At 23.0% G+C, this 23,225-nt stretch overlaps 9 protein-coding genes across 9 annotated transcripts; 3 read left to right on the forward strand and 6 right to left on the reverse strand. All coding sequences in view use genetic code 6, as the record gives it.

Annotated features, from left to right (window-relative positions):
• The first annotated feature begins 340 nt into the window (after positions 1 to 340).
• On the forward strand, positions 341 to 2,583 carry TTHERM_01001450 (plant dual-specificity MAP kinase kinase family domain protein). Its single transcript, XM_001027494.2, has 9 exons — positions 341 to 499; positions 575 to 618; positions 782 to 886; positions 966 to 1,451; positions 1,524 to 1,636; positions 1,716 to 1,821; positions 1,886 to 1,959; positions 2,168 to 2,277; positions 2,332 to 2,583. Exons 1-9 carry the CDS (start codon positions 349 to 351, stop codon positions 2,424 to 2,426), a joined length of 1,284 nt encoding a protein of 427 aa, XP_001027494.2. The 5' UTR covers positions 341 to 348; the 3' UTR covers positions 2,427 to 2,583.
• A 639-nt stretch (positions 2,584 to 3,222) lies between these two features.
• Positions 3,223 to 4,741, forward strand: TTHERM_01001460 (hypothetical protein; the record flags this gene model as incomplete). Its single annotated transcript, XM_001027495.4, has 3 exons — positions 3,223 to 3,501; positions 3,562 to 3,775; positions 3,852 to 4,741. The coding sequence occupies exons 1-3, from the start codon at positions 3,343 to 3,345 to the stop codon at positions 4,739 to 4,741; spliced, it is 1,263 nt and encodes a 420-aa protein (XP_001027495.4). The 5' UTR covers positions 3,223 to 3,342.
• Positions 4,742 to 5,409: 668 nt separating this feature from the next.
• TTHERM_01001470 (tyrosine phosphatase) lies at positions 5,410 to 7,409 on the reverse strand (the record flags this gene model as incomplete). Its single annotated transcript, XM_001027496.2, has 6 exons — positions 5,410 to 6,123; positions 6,227 to 6,507; positions 6,559 to 6,730; positions 6,786 to 6,895; positions 6,982 to 7,051; positions 7,119 to 7,409. The coding sequence occupies 6 exons, from the start codon at positions 7,407 to 7,409 to the stop codon at positions 5,410 to 5,412; spliced, it is 1,638 nt and encodes a 545-aa protein (XP_001027496.2).
• A 710-nt stretch (positions 7,410 to 8,119) lies between these two features.
• On the reverse strand, positions 8,120 to 10,347 carry TTHERM_01001480 (protein kinase; the record flags this gene model as incomplete). Its single annotated transcript, XM_001027497.3, has 4 exons — positions 8,120 to 8,590; positions 8,648 to 8,840; positions 8,937 to 9,375; positions 9,492 to 10,347. The coding sequence occupies 4 exons, from the start codon at positions 10,345 to 10,347 to the stop codon at positions 8,120 to 8,122; spliced, it is 1,959 nt and encodes a 652-aa protein (XP_001027497.3).
• Positions 10,348 to 12,187: 1,840 nt separating this feature from the next.
• On the forward strand, positions 12,188 to 13,886 carry TTHERM_01001490 (cwf21 domain protein; the record flags this gene model as incomplete). The annotated part of the gene is made up of 5 exons (XM_001027498.3): positions 12,188 to 12,451; positions 12,507 to 12,616; positions 12,680 to 12,763; positions 12,822 to 12,925; positions 12,988 to 13,886. The coding sequence occupies exons 1-5, from the start codon at positions 12,320 to 12,322 to the stop codon at positions 13,884 to 13,886; spliced, it is 1,329 nt and encodes a 442-aa protein (XP_001027498.2). The 5' UTR covers positions 12,188 to 12,319.
• A 249-nt stretch (positions 13,887 to 14,135) lies between these two features.
• On the reverse strand, positions 14,136 to 16,103 carry TTHERM_001001498 (hypothetical protein; the record flags this gene model as incomplete). Its single annotated transcript, XM_012800951.1, has 8 exons — positions 14,136 to 14,231; positions 14,436 to 14,736; positions 14,785 to 14,963; positions 15,028 to 15,135; positions 15,199 to 15,321; positions 15,390 to 15,554; positions 15,627 to 15,709; positions 15,812 to 16,103. The coding sequence occupies 8 exons, from the start codon at positions 16,101 to 16,103 to the stop codon at positions 14,136 to 14,138; spliced, it is 1,347 nt and encodes a 448-aa protein (XP_012656405.1).
• A 323-nt stretch (positions 16,104 to 16,426) lies between these two features.
• On the reverse strand, positions 16,427 to 17,650 carry TTHERM_001001499 (MHCK/EF2 kinase domain protein, putative; the record flags this gene model as incomplete). Its single annotated transcript, XM_012800952.1, has 1 exon — positions 16,427 to 17,650. The coding sequence occupies one exon, from the start codon at positions 17,648 to 17,650 to the stop codon at positions 16,427 to 16,429; it is 1,224 nt and encodes a 407-aa protein (XP_012656406.1).
• A 513-nt stretch (positions 17,651 to 18,163) lies between these two features.
• Positions 18,164 to 20,587, reverse strand: TTHERM_01001500 (MHCK/EF2 kinase domain protein; the record flags this gene model as incomplete). Its single annotated transcript, XM_001027499.2, has 1 exon — positions 18,164 to 20,587. One exon carries the CDS (start codon positions 20,585 to 20,587, stop codon positions 18,164 to 18,166), a length of 2,424 nt encoding a protein of 807 aa, XP_001027499.2.
• A 965-nt stretch (positions 20,588 to 21,552) lies between these two features.
• Positions 21,553 to 23,055, reverse strand: TTHERM_01001510 (tetratricopeptide repeat protein; the record flags this gene model as incomplete). Its single annotated transcript, XM_001027500.1, has 1 exon — positions 21,553 to 23,055. The coding sequence occupies one exon, from the start codon at positions 23,053 to 23,055 to the stop codon at positions 21,553 to 21,555; it is 1,503 nt and encodes a 500-aa protein (XP_001027500.1).
• Between the last annotated feature and the right edge of the window lie 170 nt (positions 23,056 to 23,225).

The following is a 23,225-nucleotide window of genomic DNA, read 5'->3' on the forward strand; positions in this document are numbered from 1 at the left end:
GAATTAGTATGTATTCTTATAGATTTAATTAAAATAAAAATGACTGAATATTTTGTAATAATTAATAATTTTTAAAATTAAAAGAGCTAGTTTGAATAAAATAAACAAATTCTTGTATTTTCTAAATGGCTAAAATTAATTGAGAGTTTTTTAGAAAATATGAATATCAGCTTTAATTTCGTAAATAAAAAAATAGGACACTATTGAGCATAAAATAATACCTAGTTGTATGTAAATTAATTCTTTATTACATTTTGAGTCTTAAGAAGTTAATTAAATCATTAATCTCCACTTGAATATAATCTTTTTATAATTCATCTATTAGCTGAAGTTATTTTTAGAGATTTTATGTATTGTTAAAATATTGAGGAAAATAAATAAATAAATAATTAAATATCGATAGTTGACAAATAACAATAATTTACATAAAATTAATAGGTATAATCTCCATTTCTGATGAATTAAAAATAAGATTCTTAATATCCATCTTCAGCAAGCGGTAAAAATTCTATTACCAAAAGAATCTTATCTATGAGTTTTATTTTTTAAATCATTTATTTTATTTAAACAATAGATTATAAGCTCATTTCAGGTCTTGGCAGCGGATATTTTGGTATTGTAATTCGAAGAATCTATCAATTCAATATTTTATTTATTTTTCTGTAGCCCAATATGATTATTTGCAAGACTGTTAATTAATATTCCTGCAATAAAGCACTAGAATTATCTCTTATTTATCACATTAGCTAATATAAACTGTTAACTATTTAAAAAATAAAAGGTTTGGAAAGTATAGGTTCTGACAGGACCCCATAAGGGTGAGTTTGTTGCTGTCAAAAAAATAGATATGGATAAGCAAACAGATAGCAAAATGGATGAAATCAGAGTAAAAATAGATATTTTATATTTGTTAATATACACAGTTTAAAAATGATATTAATATTCTATTCATAAATATCCAAAAGAAAAAAATGTTGCTTCTTAATGTACTTAATCATCCTAGTTTATTACCATATAAAATAGCATTCGTTACAGGAAAAGAACTTTGGGTTGTTTTTAGCATAATGGATGGAGGCTCTATGGAGCTTCTACTAAAGAACATGTATACTTAAGGCATAAAGGATATCAATTTATTAGCAACTATAATAAAGGAAACATTATTAGGAATTGAATATTTGCATTAAAACAATTAAATTCATAGAGATATTAAGTCAGCGAATATACTACTTGATTCTGAAGGAAAAATAGCTCTTTCAGACTTTGGTCTAACTACTAAGCTAAAAAAAAATAAAAAACACAACACAGCTGTAGGATCAGTTTGTTGGATGGCTCCAGAAGTCCTCGATGACAATATATTTTACGATACCAAAGCTGATATTTGGTCTTTAGGTATTACTGCATATGAATTAGCTTATGGAAAACCTCCCCATTCAGAATGCCCTACAATAAAGGTAGAAATCTTTTATAAAAGCATTTAATATAGAATATGTATTTTATTCTAATACAATTTTTCTTAAAAAAAGGCTGTTTTGAATATTTTGAATGAAGATCCACCTAGGTTAAATAAAGAAGACGGTTGGGAAGATTCTTTTTAGGAGTTTATTGAGGCTTGCTTACAAAAGGAACCAGCTCACAGGTAATTTAACTATTTATAAATAATATTGCAAATATTCTTTAAAAATTATCAAATTATTTAATTTTCAACTAAAAAATAGAAAAACTGCTACAGAATTACTCTAAATGAAGTTCTTTAAGCTAGCAAAAAACAAAGAATATATTAAAGAAAAGATAATCAAAAAATTAGATCCATTAGATAAAAGAGTAGATTATTATTTAGCAAATTTAGTTAAAGATAGTTTTGTAAAAATCATTTTTTGAAAAATAGATTGATCCATAAGTAAAGACAATGGCAGAATAGGAATTAAAGACTAGTAAATCAGTATCTCAAAACAAAATATAGTAATTTAATATTAAGAATCTAGAAAGAATTGATTGCACAAATTTAAAAATTTTAAATTGAGAATTAACACAAGAAAAATAAATTTCAAATTATCTATCATTAAAATAATAAAGCTATTTAAAAAAATCAAAACTTAAATATTTTATTTGAAAATTTTAATGTTCTAATTTAGAGAATATGTGTTAATTTATATTAATTTCCTAATAGATGGGATTTCACAGAATCTACTGAAAATCCTGATTACATGGGAGATTTAGATACTCAAGAAGGAGATTCAAAAATTAATAAAAAAATGTAATAGTTTAATGCACATAGAAGTAAATAAGATTAATTTAAGTTTATAAATTATCTAATTAATATTTACAATTAAGATGACTTAGCCTCTAAATAAAATGGAGAGAAGCCAAATTAAAAAAAATGTAGCGAAAATTATGATGAGTTTTAGTTAGGAGAAGAAGAAAAATGAATAAAAAAATCCTTGTTATAATTATTAATTATGTTTATATAATGTATTTATTTTCTATCTATATTTTTTCCCTTTTCAAAAATAAAACAAATAATAAATTATTTATGTAGCTAGTTAACTATAGACAATCTAATTTCTTCAAAATAAATATGACCTAATTTAATTAATTTCTTATCAAATATGTCGTAATATTTTTAAGTAAAAAAAATAATGGGATTTTATTTATGAGATTAAAAATTATTTGGTATAGATAAATAATTTTATTTCAAATAATTTAATCAAAAACTTTGATTAAGTTTTTTTTTGGAAAAAATAAATTAAGATATGATTGAAAAATGAGTATTTATTTATTTTATAAGTAAGTAAATAAAACAAATTATATTGAAATTCGTTTAAAAGAATATTTTATACTAATTTAATTAAAAGTTTTTATAATGATTATTAAAAATAAAACGCTCTTGATAAAACTGAATAGAATTTGATGAAATTTAAATAATATTTAAAGTTAAAATGGTGGAAGATGAAAATCCATTTAATGTAACTAATTTTAAAGTAGAAACTTAAAACAAGTAGCTGAAATGATTAGCTTTCTTTCTATTATTTAACTTCAGCTCTTTTCTTAATAAATGATGATCAAATTTTTTTTTTTATGTAGACGCAATATTTGAACCTATGAAATCTGAATAAAATAATAGTCCTCTATTAAATAAAATTCTTCTCTGATAATTCAAATCGACAAAAATTAAAATAAAGAAATAGCTGCTTTTTCATATAATTATTTGATTTCATTTAAATTGGCAATTTGTTTAAAAAGAAAAAAGAATACCCTACGAAAGCAAACATAATTTATTTAAAATAATTCAAATATAATAGAAATATTCTAAAGTTCAACTATTTAAAATACACAACAAGCTAAATGAAATTGGAATAGATGATCAATTATAAAGTTAGTTACGAAGACTAATTTAAAAGATTTTCTTTAAACGCCTCAAATACTAATTTTAAGGAATTTTGTGATAAGTGCATAAGAATTTTCAATATATAAGCAGACTAGACTATTTTAGTTAATTTTTATGTAAGAAGATATTTTCTTTTCTTGATTTTTAAATAATTAATTACATTATTTTTAATAAAGGAAAATGACAAGCAACTCATCATAAGAAATGAAGTCGATTTTGCTCTTGCAGTGAATGCTAATATTCATAATAACAAATAAAAATCTATCTCATTTAAAATTTCTACTGTGCCCGCTGAAACCCAACTCAGTCAAAGTTAAGTTTTTGATTATAAAATATAAGAATCTGTTAGTAAATAAGGGGACTCTAATAATATTGAATTTACCAAAGAAGGTACTTATTATATTTTAAATTAAATTATTCTTTTTTTTATGGCATCACATTAATATATCATTTTATAAATAATTAGAATTATAAACCATTCTAGAAAAGGGACTCAATGATCCTGATAGTGATAAGATTTTGAATTAGATAGCTGACTCTATTTCTCAATCACAAGAAGAAATCTAAATAAAATATTCTTCTCTAATGTACATAGCAGCTCTTTTAAAATAAAAGATCCTTAGAATCCGCTAATCCAAATATTAATATTAATAACAACAACAAAATTAAGAAATAAATTAAAATGAATTATAAAATTCTACTCATTAGAGTACATAAAATGATAATATTTATGAAAGTGTGTGTAATTAAGATGGATCGTTTTTAAACAATACACAACTCAAAATTAAAAAACTGGAAGGAGCTGATATATTTGAAGAATTTAATGCATCAATAACTTCTTCATAATAGAATTTAAAGTAAAGCTTTGAAAATATTTTTAATTAATTTAATCAAAGCATATAACTATTAACTTAATCTATGAAACATTAAGTTAGAATAAATAATGATGATAAGATTTAAAAAAAATAATATTCTAATAACTTCGAATAAGGGGAAAATTAAAAAAATTAAAAAATAAATGCCCTTTCTTAATTTGCATTCCTTTCAGAATATGTTGATAACATCGATGAAAAGCTTGAGGCATAAGAAAAGCAATTGATAGAAGAATAAGATTGCGAAAACATTTTAATCACTAACCTGAAAGATAAAATTTAAGAACATGCTGAAACATTAAAAAGAGTATCAACAATTCAAAATAAAGAATCCCATCAATAAAAAACAAATTTATTTGATAACATCATAAAGCAAGTAGATGATGGGCTTGATAATGAACTACGCGGCCCATTTGCAACAGAAAATTAGAAAACTTAATAAAATAATGATAGTAATTACTAAAAGATCTACAACTCAAATTGATTGATTATTAAGGAATTTAAATTTTTTTAAATTATGCCTTTTAATTCATTCAATAACATTTGATTCATTCAAAATAAATATAATTTACAGAATTAATCAAAGGTAAAGTCACTAATTAAAAACTAACTAACTCACTCACTTAACAATAACATAATCAAATAAATTTACAATTATTTTCAAATCAAAATTAATTATATTATAAAATTTAATTTATTTTCTGTATATATATCATGTAAAAATTCTTAAAACAACCAATAACTGAACGTAAATATTTTCGAAATAATTATTGATATGAGTTAGCTCTTGAGTAATTTATTTTTATCATTTTAGATAAAGTTAGTTAAAAATACAATAATAATTACTTTAGTATAGAAAAATCATTAATAGATACATAAACTTTTCTGATCAGATAGAAATTGAATTTTAAATTTTATTTAAATATTTTTTGGCTTGATAAATTTAGTTTTAAATACTTAAATATAATTTTATCCTTCAATTTAGAAATATTTATTTAAATTTATTTTAAGGAATAAAGTAAATTGTAATTTATATAGCTATTATAGAGTTTTCGTATCCCAAGATGCAATAAACATTTAATATATAAAAAATATTCTTTTTTATAAATACATTTATTAGAAATAATTTTGTTATTTATTAAAATAAGTTAATCATTAAATGTTTTTGTTTGATGATGAACTTATGTCTATAAAATTAATTTCAGATTTTATTTATCTCCTGCTTTAATACTCCGACTAATCATTTTTTATATGCTATCCTACTAATATATGCTCTGGTTTTGTTTAGAGACTCTTTTTTATTGTGCTACTATATGATATTTAAGAATTCTTTTTGTCTGAAAATTATTTTTCCTTTCCTTCTATAATACATGCAGTTCGATTAAATATTCTGTTAAAATATGAATTATCAATCATATCATGTAATACCATTTCATTTAGCCAAGCATTTAGGAATTAATAAAGATTAAAAACTACTTAATTAGCACACTCTGTACTGAGAAAAGATCTTTAGATAAATAAATGATCTAATTCTTATCTCTTTCCAAGTACTGATATACATATTCTGAGTATAAATTAATTTATAATCTATATCGTTAAATTGTTTTTATGTAAATTCCTCAAAATAAATTCTAAAAACTTAGAGAGAATAGAGTATTCATATCTTCCTAGTAATTAAACGATACTTTCATCAGCAAAAACTATTTCTATACTCTTTGACTCCTAAAGATATTCATTTAATTTTATCGCCGATTCATTCTTAATAACCTAAAGGTTTTTCTAGTCAAAAAAATCTAGCAAAACTTGTGATAAAACTCTAACATCACTAAAATGAGAAAATTACCACTAAAAAGTATTTATTTATTCCTAAAAATTATTAAAATAATAATTTTATTTACTTGTATAAAAAATCTGTTAAGCTTATATTTTTTAATTTAATTTAATTTAACTTGATTGAGAAATAATTTACTTTCAACAATGATATTTACTATTCCTGAACATTGCTCCATTATTGATTACCAAATATATCTTTGTTGTCTATATCATAGAAACTATGACAAAGTTGGGTAGCATTTATTTTGTTATTTTCCATCAAAAATTCTAATCTATTAAGAATTTAATACATTATGTGAGGTTGATACCTTGATAATGTTTTTGTCTTACCAAAAACTAACTTTTCTTGAGCTTAAATTAATTGTTCAATTTTAATGAAATTTTTTTACTAAAAACTTATCCTACTGCTAATTATAACTTTTAAAATTTTATAAATTAATATATTAATGTATGTTCCTAATTAATTACATTCTTCAAACTTCTTTAAAAAAACAAGTTGTTTGGATTTGGTTAACCCACCAGCTCTCTTTGATCTAAATAAATCTCTAGACTCAACAGCTGTCATATTAAATTTAAGTATTAACCAGGATGCTATTAAAAGACCTGTTCTTCCAGTACCAGCATGGCAATGAACTGAAATCTATTTAGAAAAACAACCGTTTTATCTTAAAAATAATAAATAATTCTTTAATTACCTTCATTCCTTAACTAATTATAAAATCTATATGCGTTAATATTTTGATCATATGGTCTAAACTTGTAACTTCCATATCAGTCCATCCAAAATTAAAATAGAAAATACCATCTATTCCATTTAATAAAAATTTATATTTTAAAAAGTGCAACTAATTCTATGAAAAACAAAATATTGAATTGATTGATATTGCTTACGATCTGTAAATTCTTCTGGCCTGTAAGTAAAACCACTTTCTTTTATTATTTTATCACCACAATAAGGATGCTATTTATAGTAAGTTTTATTTAAAAAAATAAATTTGCTGCAGTTTCAAATATGTAGATAGAATTACTTCACCAGGTAATTACAAATTAAATACTGCCTTGATATGAGCATGCTAAAATTGTTCAATAATTCCATATTCTTTTATAATTCTTGAAGAAGGTCTTTGCATAGCTAAAATTTCAGGTGTTATCCAATCTGAATTAAGACCATGTATTGCATTTTTATGAGGATTTTTTAGATAATTTTCCTTAGAACAGCTCTTTCCACCACAAAACAAACATAAAAACTTAGATTTCTGAGAGAATTCTTCAACTTTTATTTTAGATTTTTCTAATGTCTTACTTCTTGCGGCGCTCATTTTAATCTGTTTCAGTTAAAATCATACAATAATTAACTATAAAATAGCTTTATTATTTTTAAAACTTACATGTAAAAAAGTATATTGACTATTATGTATTAAATTAAGTTTTTATATTTCTCAGTACAGCTTTGAAAGTATGATCAACTATTTTGGAATCTAACTATTTTTCTTCTACACTCCTTTTTATTTTTTAAGTTTTAATAATATTTTTTACAAATTTTTTTTCTGGACAATATAAATTTATTAATATTATTAGAAAATTATGTTTGATAAAAAAAATACTAAATCTAATTCTTAATACTCGAAATCTAATTACTTAATATGCAAATAATATATTAATGTATTAAATAAATATTATTTCTTCACCTTAAACATAAAATAAAAAAAAAACAGAAGAAATATAATGAAAATTACTCACTTACATAAATGATTTAAAAAAATAATTTTGTAAATAAGATATTCAATTTAAAATGAGCGAATTTTTTTCTTATCAATTCAATCATTTGTAAAAAAAAAATAGATTTGTTAAAACTGATCTTTTTATAATTTCACATAAGTTAGAATATAAAATAAATTGTAAGTATAAAAATTAAAATAGATAGATAGATAACTAGATTTATTGAAAAATATAATATGATCCAAGTAAGTTTAAATTTTGTAAACTAATTTGCATAACTTAAGCTAAATCCTAACTTAATATCAATAAATCAGTTTTTATTTTTGTAAAAGTGCTATGGAATATTTTTAATTTGCAAATCTAATTCGTTGATATTCATATTTTCAATCCAATCATTAAAAGAACTAAGTTAATAGCTCTTATATTCATTCATATATTGTGGGAATATATCTTATAGCCTATCATGAATAAAACACCTATTGGCGCTTGAGCAAATAATTAATCTAAGTTAGAATCTCTTTAACTCAGCCACTGTGTCCTCTGATAGGTTTTTTTTTTCTTAAATAATTTTATCAATAGATGATTAGAAACTTGAAAGCACTTTTCTAAATGTTTTTTTGATATTATTTTTAAAATCCTCATTTCCACTAAGAGTGCGTACCACTTCTACTTAATCGCTTTGTGCAAGCTAGGAATTTTTAACACCAAGTATTTAAAGATAGCTATGGAGCAAGTCTACTTTCATCTTTTTAACAAAGTTACTCAAATACTATTTTTGATTCTTTAGATAAAAATTTAATAAGTTTGATGATTGAATTGCAATTTAAGTAAAGTTTACCTTTTTATGTTCTGAAATCTTCCATAAATGCCATATGTCAGAATAAAATAAGTTTGTATCTTCTGATTATAAACTATCCTATCCAAAGTGAAGGGCGCATTTAGTCAAGAAATATTTTAAGATAATTTTTTGTTTGTATTTAAAATTTTGAGAGTCCAAAATCAATTCAAGAGTTTGCATAATAAATTCATGCCTAATCAGATTAAATATTTTAAATGAAATTCAATTAAATAGACATTAGATGTAATTATAGTGTATAAAAAAAATTAATAAATAAATAAATTTTTACCTAGAAAAATGAACTGAGTAATAATACTGCAATTGATTTATACTATTTATGTTATCTTTTATCAGCTTGGAACGATCGTAATATGAAATCAGCATAGATACTTCTAATTGTGAATTTTCTATTGCTTATTAACTTTGTTAGTTATAAACGTAAATAGACTAATTTTTTGGATACTGATTCATATAGTTTGCTATTGTTTTTTGATCAACTTCTTCACCTATACTTCCTTTAGATGAATTTTTAAACTCTACACCTTTTTTAGCTCCTTCTAGTTCCATGTCATAAATATATTTTTTATCTTAAACTGATTCTTCAGTACTATCGTCTTGCTAATCATCACCAACTTCAGAGCTTTCCTTACGCTTTGATTCACGGAAGCTATCAGTACCAAGCTACTCGTAAATTTCTCTCTCCTTTTGTAAGTTTTATAGGTATCCAACTATATTTTTTTATTAGAAAGTTATATAAATAAAATTATTTTTGATAAAGCTATATGATAAATATCGTTCATTATTGAAATAAAAATTGAGGTAAAAAGTTTCTTCTTGAGCTTACTTGTAAAAATAGGATCTTATGAAAGTTAAATATAAGACATTCTTTTAGCTTGCATAAATTCAAAGATTTTTGAGAAGAAGTTATTCAATTTTTCATAATGCTCTTAAATCTATAAGTAAAATTCTTTGTTAGGTACTTGTTTGGGATCAGAGTCAAGATCAAGAATTTGCTTATCTTTTAACAACTTCTTTAGATTAAAGTTATTTTTAAGCGTATATTCTTCGATCTCTTACAAATCAACAAAAGGGAATTAGCCAAAAACTAGGACAAAAAATATTACACCGAGTGTCCAAATTTCACTTTTTAAATCAATTGTTCCCTTTCCTATCATTTCAGGAGGTAGATATTCATTAGCAAAATAATAATTAATTATTTTATCTATATAAAGTATCCTGTAATCGCAAACTGCCAAACTTTGCATGTTATTTCTAAAATAAATATTTTCAAGTCTTAAATTCATATGATACTATCTCTTTTCGTGGAGGCGGCTAATACCTCTAAAAACATCACCCAATACCTTCACTGCTAATTTCAAGTCAAGTCTGCTTAAGTTATTATTAAGCATGTATTCTAAAATATTTCCTTCTTCAAAATATTCAACTACAAAATATTTTTGCTATAAATTATGGAACACATCAATAATTTTCTATAAGTGATTATTGTAAACTCCATCATTTTTTTAAAACTTATCTAAAATCCACTCAACTTTGCTTTCAGTATCGTCATTGTCATTCTTGTTAAAAACTTTCAAAATGTACTTCCTTCCATCTCTTTCAACAAGGAAATTTTAAAAAAGAGTTCCTTTTCCTTTATGCTCTAAGATATGATATCCCCTTAAGCTATTTTTTTCTTACATTCTATAAAATATTAGTTTTTCACCTTAATTTATATAAAATTATAAAGTGCTTTTATTTTATGTAAAGTTTATTTCAAAAATCTGCTTTAGTCAGCAAAAATTAAACAAAATAATATAAATAATATCACATATCAAATGATAATTTTTTTTCTCCATTCATTTTACTTAAACTAATCTCTAAATAATATTAATTAAGCTGATATGATTTCGATATTTTAGTAGTGTATTTATTAATTCCTAGTTCAAAACTTAAAATGTTAGTCAGTTGATTACTTATGTGCTAAATTAGATCGCTAATTTGTAAAAAAAAAAACTAACTATGTTTACTTGATTCTTAAATTAGCAAAAGATCAAATTAAACATAATTTTTATTCAATTTATATCATTTTTTATATGAATCTATTAATATTAAATTCAAGCATTTTACTTTTTTATCATTTTAAATTTCACCATCCATAATAATCACACATTTTTTTGCAAATAAGTAAATTAATCTATATTAGCTATTATTACCCTACAATTTTTTCAAGCTAGTATAAATTTTAAGTGATCAAACTTTATGAATATTTATTTTTATTTAATTTTTTTAAATTTAAAACAATATTCATTTTATAAACTAAAACAAAGTATTTTTACAATTAAAAAAAATATTTACAAACTTAAAAATGTCCATTGCTACATAAATTAAAATTTAGTTAGTTTTAAAAATAAAATAAAAATAATTATGAAATTAAATTTTATACTGTAAATATTAATCATAAATACTGAAAAAATGTGATCAATATCGATTTTGTTTGTAATTTTATTTGAGCTTTATGCTCTAATAGTGTTTTATTTTTTAATTTTCATTTCTTTTTATTTTAATTTTTTTAATGATTTGTTAGTAATTTGTTTGCTTAATTTTCTTGATTTTTTATTTGTTATTAGATGCAAGATGATTTATTTATAATCTTTTTTTTAAATTTTTTAAATTTTTTATTTCTTATTTTTGAATTATTTGTTTATTTTATTTTTGTATTTTTTTATTTATTTTCTTTTTATTGAGTCTCTATCATGTCATCTAATTTTATCTTAAAAAATACTTTTTATATATGTTAATATATGATTGCAAAAATTATTGAACTGGAGAGTTTTAGGCGGGCAAGGATTTTAATTTGCTTTGAATTACTTAATCTTTTTTTACAGTATTTATTTACATTCTGTTAGCTCGAGTTATACTGTAAGTATTTAATATTTAAAAACTTTTTAAAAGATTATTGCATTAAAAACTAGTTCAAAGCAAATTCCAGTTCAATTTATTCAGCATTTTGGTGAAAAAAATTTATGAATTGAAAAAATCTTAAAATAATTTATTTTAAAAACTTAGGGTTGGAATGAATTAATTATAGCATTTATTTTGTAGAATTGAAATACTATTTTACCAAAGATGGATAAAAGTAAAAGTGAGTATTTATTTCTACATTTAAAATGGCCATAGAGCGTTTGATTTTTCAAACAAACACATAGGATTTAAAAACTTTTCCAAAATATTATTTTAAGATATTTGCTTCAATTTCTCTTGTTTTTATTTGATTTTGCTTTTTTTTTTTGAATTTTTTTCTTTTAGATATTTTTGAATTAATTATTTATTTATAATTTATTTTCCTCTTTTTTCTTATTTCAAAAATTTCTTTTTGATAAATAGTTAGTAGTATCTTAAGAATTTTTTTTAGCATTATCAACTATTTTATTGGGGGTTGTTTTTGGTTGAATTTAATATATAAATAAATCAATGTGCTCTCTTAATTTATATAATTTATCATTTGATTTATTAATTATTTATTATGTGATTTAGTTAGTTAAAAATGTATCAATAATTAAGATTGTATTTATAAGTAGACGAAAGCTTTTATATTTTAATTTTACGATCAAAAATTAATAATAATATTAGTCATATATTAATTTACTCTTTTTAGGATAGTTTTAAAATAATATGTATAACGGAATTGGCTTATAAACTCCCAGAGGTTCTGGTACTTCTGGCTATATTTAGAGAAATCTCAGTCACTTTAAAAAAGATCTGAGAAGTAGAGATGATTTCCTTAAAAAACTGAAAGAAATTCATGTAAAATATATTATATTCTAGTTTAGGGATATTCATTTTTTAATTTTATCAATAGGAAAAACCAATTGAAATCAGAAAGGCTAATCCTGAAATTATAGAACATGAAAAAAAGAGAGAAATTTAAGTAAAGTTAATGGAGTTAAGAGATAAATTAGAAGAACTAGGGTAATTTTTTAATAAAACAAATATAATCATTTATAGATGAGCCATTTTTGAATTAATTATTAGAGAAAGTGAAGATAAAATATAAGAAAAATTAAATAAGTTGGAAGAAAAGCTAAGAACTAAAATGGAAAAGGGCGAAATAGATTTGTAAAATATTTTTTAAAAAGGTTAACATTATTAATATTCGATTTTTAATTTGAAAAAGAACAAAGAATGATCACTCGAAAACAGTAGCAAAATAAAATGAATATGAAAAAATGAAAAATGCATTTTAAATTGAGGAAAAATACACTTCAGGAAAAGCATTTGGTAAGGACTATTTAAAGATTTTATATATTTGAATATTAACTAATATTACAAAAATTAATTAGACTTTGATGGATAAAAGAGAGAGAAAATGGAGAGAGAATATGAAAAAGAAGTAAAGAAAACTGAAAGAATTAGAGATTATATTGAGAAAAAAATTGAAGAGAAAAGACAGAAAAAAAGAGAAGAAAAAGAAAAAAGGAAAGAAGAGAAGAAAAGACTTAAAGCTGAAAAAAAAGAGAAAAAAAATCTTATAAAAAAACGTAGTAAATCATCAAGCAGTAGTGGAAGCGAAGGTAGTAGTGATGAAGAAAAAGAAGATTAAAAACAATAAAAAATATAATCAAAGAGATATCAAAGTGAAAGTAGTTCACCAAAGAGACAAAATGAATCAAAAAATAGATAAAAAAAAGATTCTAGAGAATATAATCGTTAAGCAAGATCAAATAGTTCTTTAAGTAGTGGAGAGGTTTCATCAGATAAAAAAGGAAAAGAAAGTAAATATTAAGATTCAAGACAAAGAGACTATAAGTCATCAGATAAGAATAAATAATCAGGAAGAAATAGAAGAAGCCCTTCATCTGACTATGATAAGAGAAGAAATAAAAATGAAAGCATGAGACGTAAAGCATCTTTATCTGATGAAGAGAAAAATAATGATAAACCTTTGAGATAAAGAAGATAGTCTTCAAACTCTCCAAAGGAGATTAAAGATAAAAATAAACCTGAGAGAAAAAGAAAGGAATCATCCTAATCATCAGGCAGATCAAAATCATCTTCTAACGAATCTCTATCCGGCTAATCTAAATAGCAATCCTCCGAATAGGAGAGTGGTTAATAATCTTCCGCTTCCTCATTATCATCAACTCCTCAACGTAAAAGAAGATAATCAAGAAGTAGATCTAGATCTCCTAAAAAAAGTGAATCAACTAAATAGTAGTAACAAAAAAGTTATAGAAAGTGAGCAAATAATATTATATTAGGCTATACATACACTCATTTATTTATTAATTGATTGATTAATTTGTAGTAGAAACTATTAATAAAAACCAAATATAAAATATTTAAAATTTTAACTAGATTAAATAATTTAGTTTAGTAATCTAAATATAGTTTAGCTAGCTATCTATCTGAGTTACTAACTTACTTATTTATTTATCCATTAATTCATTCTATCGTTCATTTATTATATGTAAATTTGATGTGCTGTATTTCATTCTGATAACTTTAAAGTTAAGAAAAATGGAAGCATTCTGGAATTATTATCTCCATTAAATTTGCTATGGTTACCCTCACTTAACAAAGGAAGCTATTTTTTATTGTTAATAAATAAATGTTAAATATTTTTTTTTAGCTTATAACTTAGAAAGATTTTTGCAATCAGTAATAAGTTAACTTAGTATTTAGAGGGTCTTACATTTAAAGATATTAAATTTAGATAGAATTTTTATATGTTATAAAAAACTCAAAAATTTTTTAATTATTAAACTTTAAATAGTAAAAAAATAGCTACCTTAAATACTGTTTCAAGCATATTTTTATTGCTTAGCTTGTACTTACATTATAATGAAAAGTAATTGAAATTTTCAAGGTGAAACTAAGCAGTTAGATTTGGAGCAAATTACAGTTTTTTGAACTTACACATGAAATTTATAGAAGTTCCATTTGTTTAATAAAAAGAATAGTCGTCTTCGTTAGCACTTGATTCTTTTTTTGCTTTGCATTGCCTATTTTACTTTTATATATTCAAACCAATGTCATAATTTTTAAATCTTTGGATGCTCGAATACCAAATAGTATTTTCTAAATGATTACTTAAAAATATTGTTTTATTTACTCAATTTTTTAACAAACTAACTTACTATCCACTGCATAACTCAAAGACATCTTCATTTTAATACTTAAATGATAGCTCTTTAAATTTAATAGATTTTTCTTACAATACAAAAGATTGCCTAGAATTTAAAATGTGGCTATTTTTTAAATAATAAGTATTAAACTGCAAGTCTACATTTTTATTGTTCCTCTTTCCAAACACAGTCTATGTTTTTTGTTTAAGATGTTAGCTCATAAATTGAATTCCAGATATTTAATTAATAAATTACTTCAAAATATAGTTAATCAAAAGGATTTATAACATGAGTTATGTCTGCAGAAAATTCATGCAAGGCAGTTTTTTATTTAGAATCTTTTTACTAAATTGTACCTTCTAACTTTGATATTAACAAATATTAAAATTAATAATTGTTTTTTCAAATTTCTATGGAATATTTTACTCTGAAATCAATATTATTTTAGCTAAACTCAATAGATGGTTTCATCTTAATTTCATTTAAATTTTTCAGCTAAAAGTTGAAAGAAAATTTTTTAATCTTAAAATACTGACTTGATACAATATCCTATTCATAAAATTTAAAATAATTTTTTAAATAATATATTTATTAACAATTCAATTAATTAATTATACTTTTTATGTATATTTTGCTCTTAAACAATTTTTAGTAAAGTTTGTTATATCTGCTTCAAATTTCCACAAACTTGCTGTTAAACCAATATTTCCATATAAGTTAGATTGAATTTAACCATTTTTATATTGCTCATACATGCTCAAATTTGCAGAAACTTTTGATTGCTATTTTATTAAAAATATAAGTATAAAAATCTCTTTTAATTCATTTTATATTGGTAATTTTAAATCTTCTACCATCACCATTAACTTCTTTTTCAAATCTATTTTTAGAATTTAATTCGAATAGGAGTGAGGCCAATTTATTTCTTTCTTTAATTCTAATTCATATTTTTTAAAAGTTAAGTTAGATTAACAAAACTTTAGTAATTTTAATTTTAAAACAAAGAAATATCATTTTTATAATTTTTGTCTTTATTAACTTTATAATCTTGCATTTGATGGAATTTGCACTTGTTCAAACACTTAATTCTCTTAAGCAAAGCCCTAATTAATTATCCCATTTTCTACTTCTTTAATTTAACTGCTTGCTTGATTATTTTATTATTGATTTACTTATAGATTTATACTATCATCATTTTATGCGCTCATTTCTAAAAGTTTGTTTTTTTATTTTGTAAATATAAGATAGGACTATAAAAATTAAATCTTTTTAGAATCTTATATAGATAAAATTGCATAACTACAATCAATGTTTATAAATGGAAAATACATATTATTTGAATTAATTAAATGTTGTATTACAATCTTATAAAATATTTTAATCTTCATACAATTCTTAAAATTAATAAAGAATTATTTAAAAAATAACTGTTTTAAAATCAAAATAAAAATGAAAAAATCAATATATTTTAACCCTTCTTTCTAGAAAAGTTTTATCATAAATTTAATTTTTTATTTATTAATTAGTAGATAAAACTATTTTTTTAAAATATTTCAAAAAATAAATTGTTAATAATTTTACTAATAAGAATATAAAAAATGACTATTTTTTATCAAAGTTATTTAAAAATTGTTTTTTATTTAATATTTTTGAGTCAATTAGTAAAAGTCATTTCTTCTTCGCCAATCCTGGTAAACTTATTTCCACTTTCTTTTTGTTCCTCCTTTTATTTGCTAGAGCACAAACCTAATACAATAGTCAATAGTATAAGGAAAGCTTACAATAAAAAGTAAAAATCCAGATAATTATAAAGTTCTTTTGATTAGTTGTAAAATTTGTCAAATAAATCCTCTGTATAAAAGCAATTATTTTCTATTACAGAGTTTATATGACCATAATCATGCCTTATTAAATAGTAGTATAGTAAATTCACTAAAGACCACTTTACATATTAAGTGAGAGAATCTAGATATATTACTTTATTAAACACAATTACCAATGGTGTTATTACAAGTATAACATTAAACCCAAATATTAACATTGCTAAAGTAAAATCAATCATTTTTAAATTATAACTAGTGAAATATAGATTAACTTAATTAAAGTTTAGAACTTCTAATTAAGAGCATTCCTAGTCCATCGGGTACTAATTTTCTTAAATTATTTAAAGTTTAAAAAGGTTTGGATTAGATTCAAATTGGCATAAACCTTCGTAGCTCATATACTTTTCTTTGCAAATACTTTCCATATTATAAGATAAATTACCAGATGAGTGTAAAAATGGCAAATCCCCTTACTTTACCAAAGTTATTCCTACTAGAGGTGAAGAGTCTATTCTGTTTCTTTGAACAAAAAGTTTTGTTTTTGTATTACCATCTATTGGAATTTTTTCATAACCTTCAATAGATTCTTCTAAAGAAAATAAAATATTCGAAATAGGGCATAAATTTTAATTGTTTGGTGATAATTTTATTCCTTTATATTCACATTGATGTTACTTTTCTTAATCTTTATTACTCGGATTCTTTAAAGATGATGCAAAGCTATTATTAAAGTGGATTTCTTAACATATTTGGATAACTTAATTTTAATTATTTTAATCTTCAACAACTAGATATTATAATTTATATTCCTTTTTATTATCTGAAATTAATCCTTCTACTACTTGTTCATTTTAATTGCAGATGCTTTGATGATCAATCACTCTTAAATTATGAATGTAATTCTTCTGTAGATTATGCTTTAACTGCTAAAGTTGTGAAGCTATGGTTTTAATATTTGTATTGTAAGCTTATGAATAGCATATCCATAAAGCTAATATAGAATTAAATATTATTATTAATGAAATAACAACGCAAGCTATCTTTGGAATTTTCATCTTTTATACTTTTCAAACTCACCTATTCCTTAAATTTTATGCAATAAATTATCTAATTCTAATTATTGAAAATAAAAGTTTTTTTAAAAAAGCGCTGAAGTAAATTGTTAAAGCATAATTTAAATAAAAGCAATAAAATTCTTTAACTATGATAATTTTAAAATTTTTAATTTTTTATCTGTCATATTAGAAAAATAAATAGAAGAAATAAATGAACTTAGTACGCTCTTTCATTTTAACAAAGTAATCTTTATAATAAATTTAATTAAATTATTTTTATGTTTTATATTTAAACCTAAAGGTAAATTTCAACACATTAAATAAATACTTTTAAATTTAAAAAAATTTTCATAAATAAATTTAGAGAGGTTTTTGAATTTTAGAATTATTTTACTTGAGTTATTTGACAAAATTTCATGTAAAATATGAAGAAGTTGAATTTTTTAAATAAATAAATAATTTGTTGTAAATTTAATAATATTTTAATAATTTTGGTTAAGAGAATTTTATTTCTCAATTTTTTTCTAATTCCTCTCTCATTTTATCTCTTTCTAATTTTCTGCAATTAATGCATAGCTCAGAAGCTTATGTTCGCTTCATTAAAGTCCAATAAACTGAATAACAAAATGGTTCATTACAAGATTTACAAGAATCCGTTTTTAGTGTTGATACTCTCATCGAATTACATGCAGGACAATATTTTTCTCTACATTGTATTCTTCTTTCATACAAGAATCCAGCATTTATTTTGAATCCCTTTTTGCAGACATCACAAATTGTGCAAACCTTCTTATTTGGATTATCAGGTTTCACTATCTCATACTTAAAGAATTTCATATCGGTAGGTATTTCTTTTATTTGTGGATGAACTAATTAGAGTTACTTACAGAATTTATTACACTAATGAGTCATAAAAAATTTGAAAAATCCAGAATAACCCAGATTACCAAGACCGAAACGATTTTGATCTAAACAGTGAATTTGAGGATCTGTAAGCATTCCACCAACTCCTTACAAGTCAACAATCATCAAATATCCTTCTGTGACTTGATATGAAAAATGTGAAAGTGCCTACGATAGTAACCCTGGTTCATCAAATTTTAAATCGCACCAACCTGAGTTATTGTTAAACTTTACATATTCACCAGGTATATAATTTTCTGCTTGATAAAACTTAAATGGATGGGCTGGATCAGTGAATTCGTAGATATAGCAATGTACGAAATTTTTCAAATTTTCTGTTGTGTTGACATGTTCTGAAACTCTGTCATTAAATTGGTTTACAATATGCTAGCATATAAATTGACTTTCAAGATCTTTTATCATATCAGCTTTATTTAGTGTAGGGTCAGACTTGTGCTACTTTTTGTTAAGCTTTACAACTAATTTTTAGTTAAGCAAAGTATCTTTCGCATAGAAAGCGTATCTCATAGCTCCTTCAGCAAAAGGAATTCTTGAGATTTAAAGTTTGGTTTTAATTTCAGAGTGTTAGACGAGAGGTTTTTTCCAATTGATAGGTACCCCAACATCTTATACAATAAAGTAGCTGTGACAAGTAGCTTCAAAATTCTGAGAAAAAATAGCCTCAGGAAATTGTTTCTATGGATAGACTTTAAGATTGATAACTTCTATATCACTTTTTGTTTCTTCTTAATCAGATTCTTCACTTTCATTAGCCTCTTTAATATTAAATCTTTTGAAAAAAGAGTCTTTTTACTGAGTATCTTATGCCTGGCAAATTTTGAGTGCTTTGTAAAAAGCACTTTCAGGGTTTTCTTTGTTGTGGCGAGTATAAGACATGGAAAGAGTTTAAGTAGCTGTTTGAGTGACTATTTATCCAAACCCTTATGTGCTATACCCTAGATCAAGGATTTCTAAATCTTAGCCACAAACTTCTTTGTTATACTACTTAAATAACTCAAACATTTATTTGGTTTGATTTGTTATCTAAATAGCATATAACTTAACTCCTTTTTTTATAAGATTCTTAAACTCCTATTTTAAATCAATTCCATCTGGGTCACCATCTGGATATCTATCGCTATAGTCATTATTATATTCTTTTCCATGAGCAGGACAATCTGCAATAAAAACTGCATATTTTGCTTAAGACTTCCACTATTAGAGGTTTGCATGCTTAAAACCACCTGCAACATCTTCTGGTGTATCTGAATTAGCAATAGCATTAACATTAATTAAGAATTTTTCAAATTCATCCATATCATCAGAGAAATTAAAAATGCTATATCTTTAGCTTACCCCATAATCTCTGTACCCTATAAAGCTAATTCTAATGGATGTATTACCTTTATTTACATCTTTTATGGTAGCAATTATACATAAAATTTCATCTTTAACAGCTTATATCCAACTAGACATAGATCCAGTACAGTCCATTATAAACATTAAATCTAGTTCCATTCTTGGTAATATATTTTAGTAGATAGGTAAAAATTATTTCATATCTTCACTTAGTTGATAAAAGTTAGAGATAAAATTTGCAGATTCTTAGCATTGATTGTAATGCGACTTAATGAGATCTTAGATTTTAACTGGAAGCTATGAGTTGATAACGACATCTTTAGGTGGCTAAACTTATAAATTTTGTTTAACTTCTTCATCTTCTAATTCCTTTGGTACAGTAATTAAATTATTTTATTTTTTATCAGATTACAACTATTCAGGAGTTTAGTTTTTTGTAACAGAATTATCTAGAGATTTTTTATCTGTTTGAAGAGATTACTATTTATTAGGTGTAATAAATTTATTTTCTTCAAGTGAGATGTGAAGAATCTGAATGGGGCATTTATCTCCATTTGGGCATCCGTTCAGCTTTTTACCATGTAAGAAAGGGCATTTATCAGCTTTTTTACAATTCCCTGTTAAGTGGAAAAAATGACAGTGTAATTTGTTGTTAGCTTTTTTTCTAAAATCCATATCTTTATTATTATGATTCTATCAGAATAATAAATATTATAATAATTTAAATTTTATTTCTCATTTGAATATAAATTCATTGTGTCTACATAATAAAAACAAATTTTAACTTATAAGAATATATCAGGCATCGTCATAATAAGCATATAAATTTATTATAAAACATATTTAGCAAAAAAATTCTGATATACAATAATCTGAATAATATTAAAGAGTCTTATTAATCAAAGTGTCTACTCTGTATCAGATATAAACAATTCTTTCACTAAAATTTTATAATATTTCTGTCTAATATACTAAATTCTAATTTTTTTATATTCTTTTATAAAAGAATATAAAGAACTGTAACTATAATTTTTTTTTTTTTATTATTTAAAGTAGACTTTAATTTGCCTCAATAAAAAAATCATATGAAATTAAAAATTTTCTTAAATTCTGTTATTGATTGAGTGTTTTTAGCATAACTATCAACATTAGAGTATTTAATTAACAAAATATTTTTATAAAATAAAATAAATATTTTAATTTTTTTTTTGATTTTCATAATATAGGTATTTATTCTAGTTAATAATATCTTTTTTCAAATTTTTAAGAGGGTTAAATTAACGAAACCCATAAATTCTAATTTTTATTTTTTATTTATTATTTATTATTTAAATTGAAAATTTAAATTTGATACTTAAGAGTTCAATATTATTATTTTTTTAAGATAGTAAGAAATGATAAATATGTAATTTTTCTAAAGTAATAAGCTTAAATAAACAAACTCGTTACAAAAAAAATATTAAAATATCACTTTTTTTTACCAAAATATTTAATTTTTTTTAAAGATATTTAATTATTACTGAAAAATAAAAGGTTTTTTTTTTGGATTACAATTAAGTAAGCTAGTTGAAATAAACATAAAAAAACAAACTACAACAATTTAAAAACTTATTAAATAATGAGATATTTAACTAGTAGTTTCACAAAACTATTTTTGATTTTTCAATTGCAACTTTTTAAGCACTGAGAAGATTTTATAAATGGTTATCAAGGATTTATCTAATATTGTTACTATTTTAATCTAAAGTATCTAACTACAAAGAATTAGATTACTATATCTCAAATTAATCTTATAAATTAATTAATTCTTTTATTGTTGAACTGCATTCTTAAAGTTTTTGTTATCTTTCTTGACTTAATGCTAAAAGAGTTAAATTAATTACTTAGTCATATTTTGAAGCAACTGTTTAATCTAGAGGTTATTCAGATTGTTAAATTTGTTTAGCTTCTTAAGAGTGTTAAAGAGAGTCTTAATATTTTTAAATGTAGTAGCTAGCTAAGGCTGCTTCTTTGTGTAAAGAGAACAAGATGTTTTAATCTTAATCTTCATATTCTTCTTATAAGGCTAATTAGTATTATGTTAAAGCATTTTAGTAGTCTTACATTTTGGCATATGTATTACCTAATTCTAATAAACTCATTTGTATATATCTTCCTTCTTCCTTAAAAGCTCCATTAAACATTTTATAGGCAGTATTAAGATGGTTAACTCCATTTTTAACTTGTCCCATTTCTCTAAGACAAATACCTGCTCCATAATGAGTTAAAGCTAACTCTTTTTCCTCTTAGATTAGTAATCTTTCTTTCATTTTTATAGACCTCTCAAAATATAAGTAAGCATCTTTATATTATTAATATTAAAAGTAGGAGAAACCTAAGTTTGATAAAGTATTAGCTAAAACTGGACTCATTCCTTTGATAAGAATTTCGTGAATTTCTAAAGATCTCCTCTAAAATTTAAACCCTTTTCTGTAATTCTTTTCAGCCAATAAGATTATACCCATTAAATTTAGGGAGTAAGCTAAATCTAAAGATCCCATTTAGTAAATCTATTCCTACATTGTTATGGCCTTGTTACAATATTCTTAAGCTTTATGATACTCTCCTAAATGGTAATAAACAGAAGCTATATTTGAAAGGGAAATAGCTATTTCAGGATGATACTCTTCTTCTGAATATATATTTTCTTTCAACTTTAGAGCTCTTTTATGAAAATCTAGAGCAAATTGGTAATGACCTAGATTGGCTAAAACACACCCACAGTTATTGAGTAGAGAAACCAAATCTAGAGTCTCTTAGTCTAGAGTATTTTATAGCTATTCAGCCTTTTTAGAATGCTGCTCCTAAAAAACTGGCTTAGTCTCCTTTTCATGGATTTCAAACTATATACATTCTTTTAAAAGTTCTATATTGGTTTCTTCCTGGCGTAGGATTTCTTCTATTTTGGATAGATTCAAGGTATCCTTCAAATTCTGTGATTTATTTCTAGGTTAGACAAACTTTGTGATGTTAAGAAAAGTAGAATTTCCTATTCTTTTGTCAAATTTCTAAACAACAAGAAACTTATTGTGATCTAATCCGACATTAAACTTAAGCTTTTTATATAAAGAGACTGGTAAAGTAGAGAATATTTTTCTAATCATATTGGAATCGAAATAGATTTTGTTAACTTGGCTTAAAATATGGAACTATTGCTTTTTTATTGATTTATTATTTTTTATTTTTTTAATTATCTTTTAATTCTGATATGAAATTTTAGTATTTAAATAAAATATCTGTTTTAATTTTCTGATGAATGCTACTAACATTAGCA

The sequence above is a fragment of the Tetrahymena thermophila genome, assembly GCF_000189635.1.
Source record: "Tetrahymena thermophila SB210 genomic scaffold scf_8253886, whole genome shotgun sequence".
NCBI classification, from domain to species: Eukaryota; Ciliophora; class Oligohymenophorea; order Hymenostomatida; family Tetrahymenidae; genus Tetrahymena; species Tetrahymena thermophila.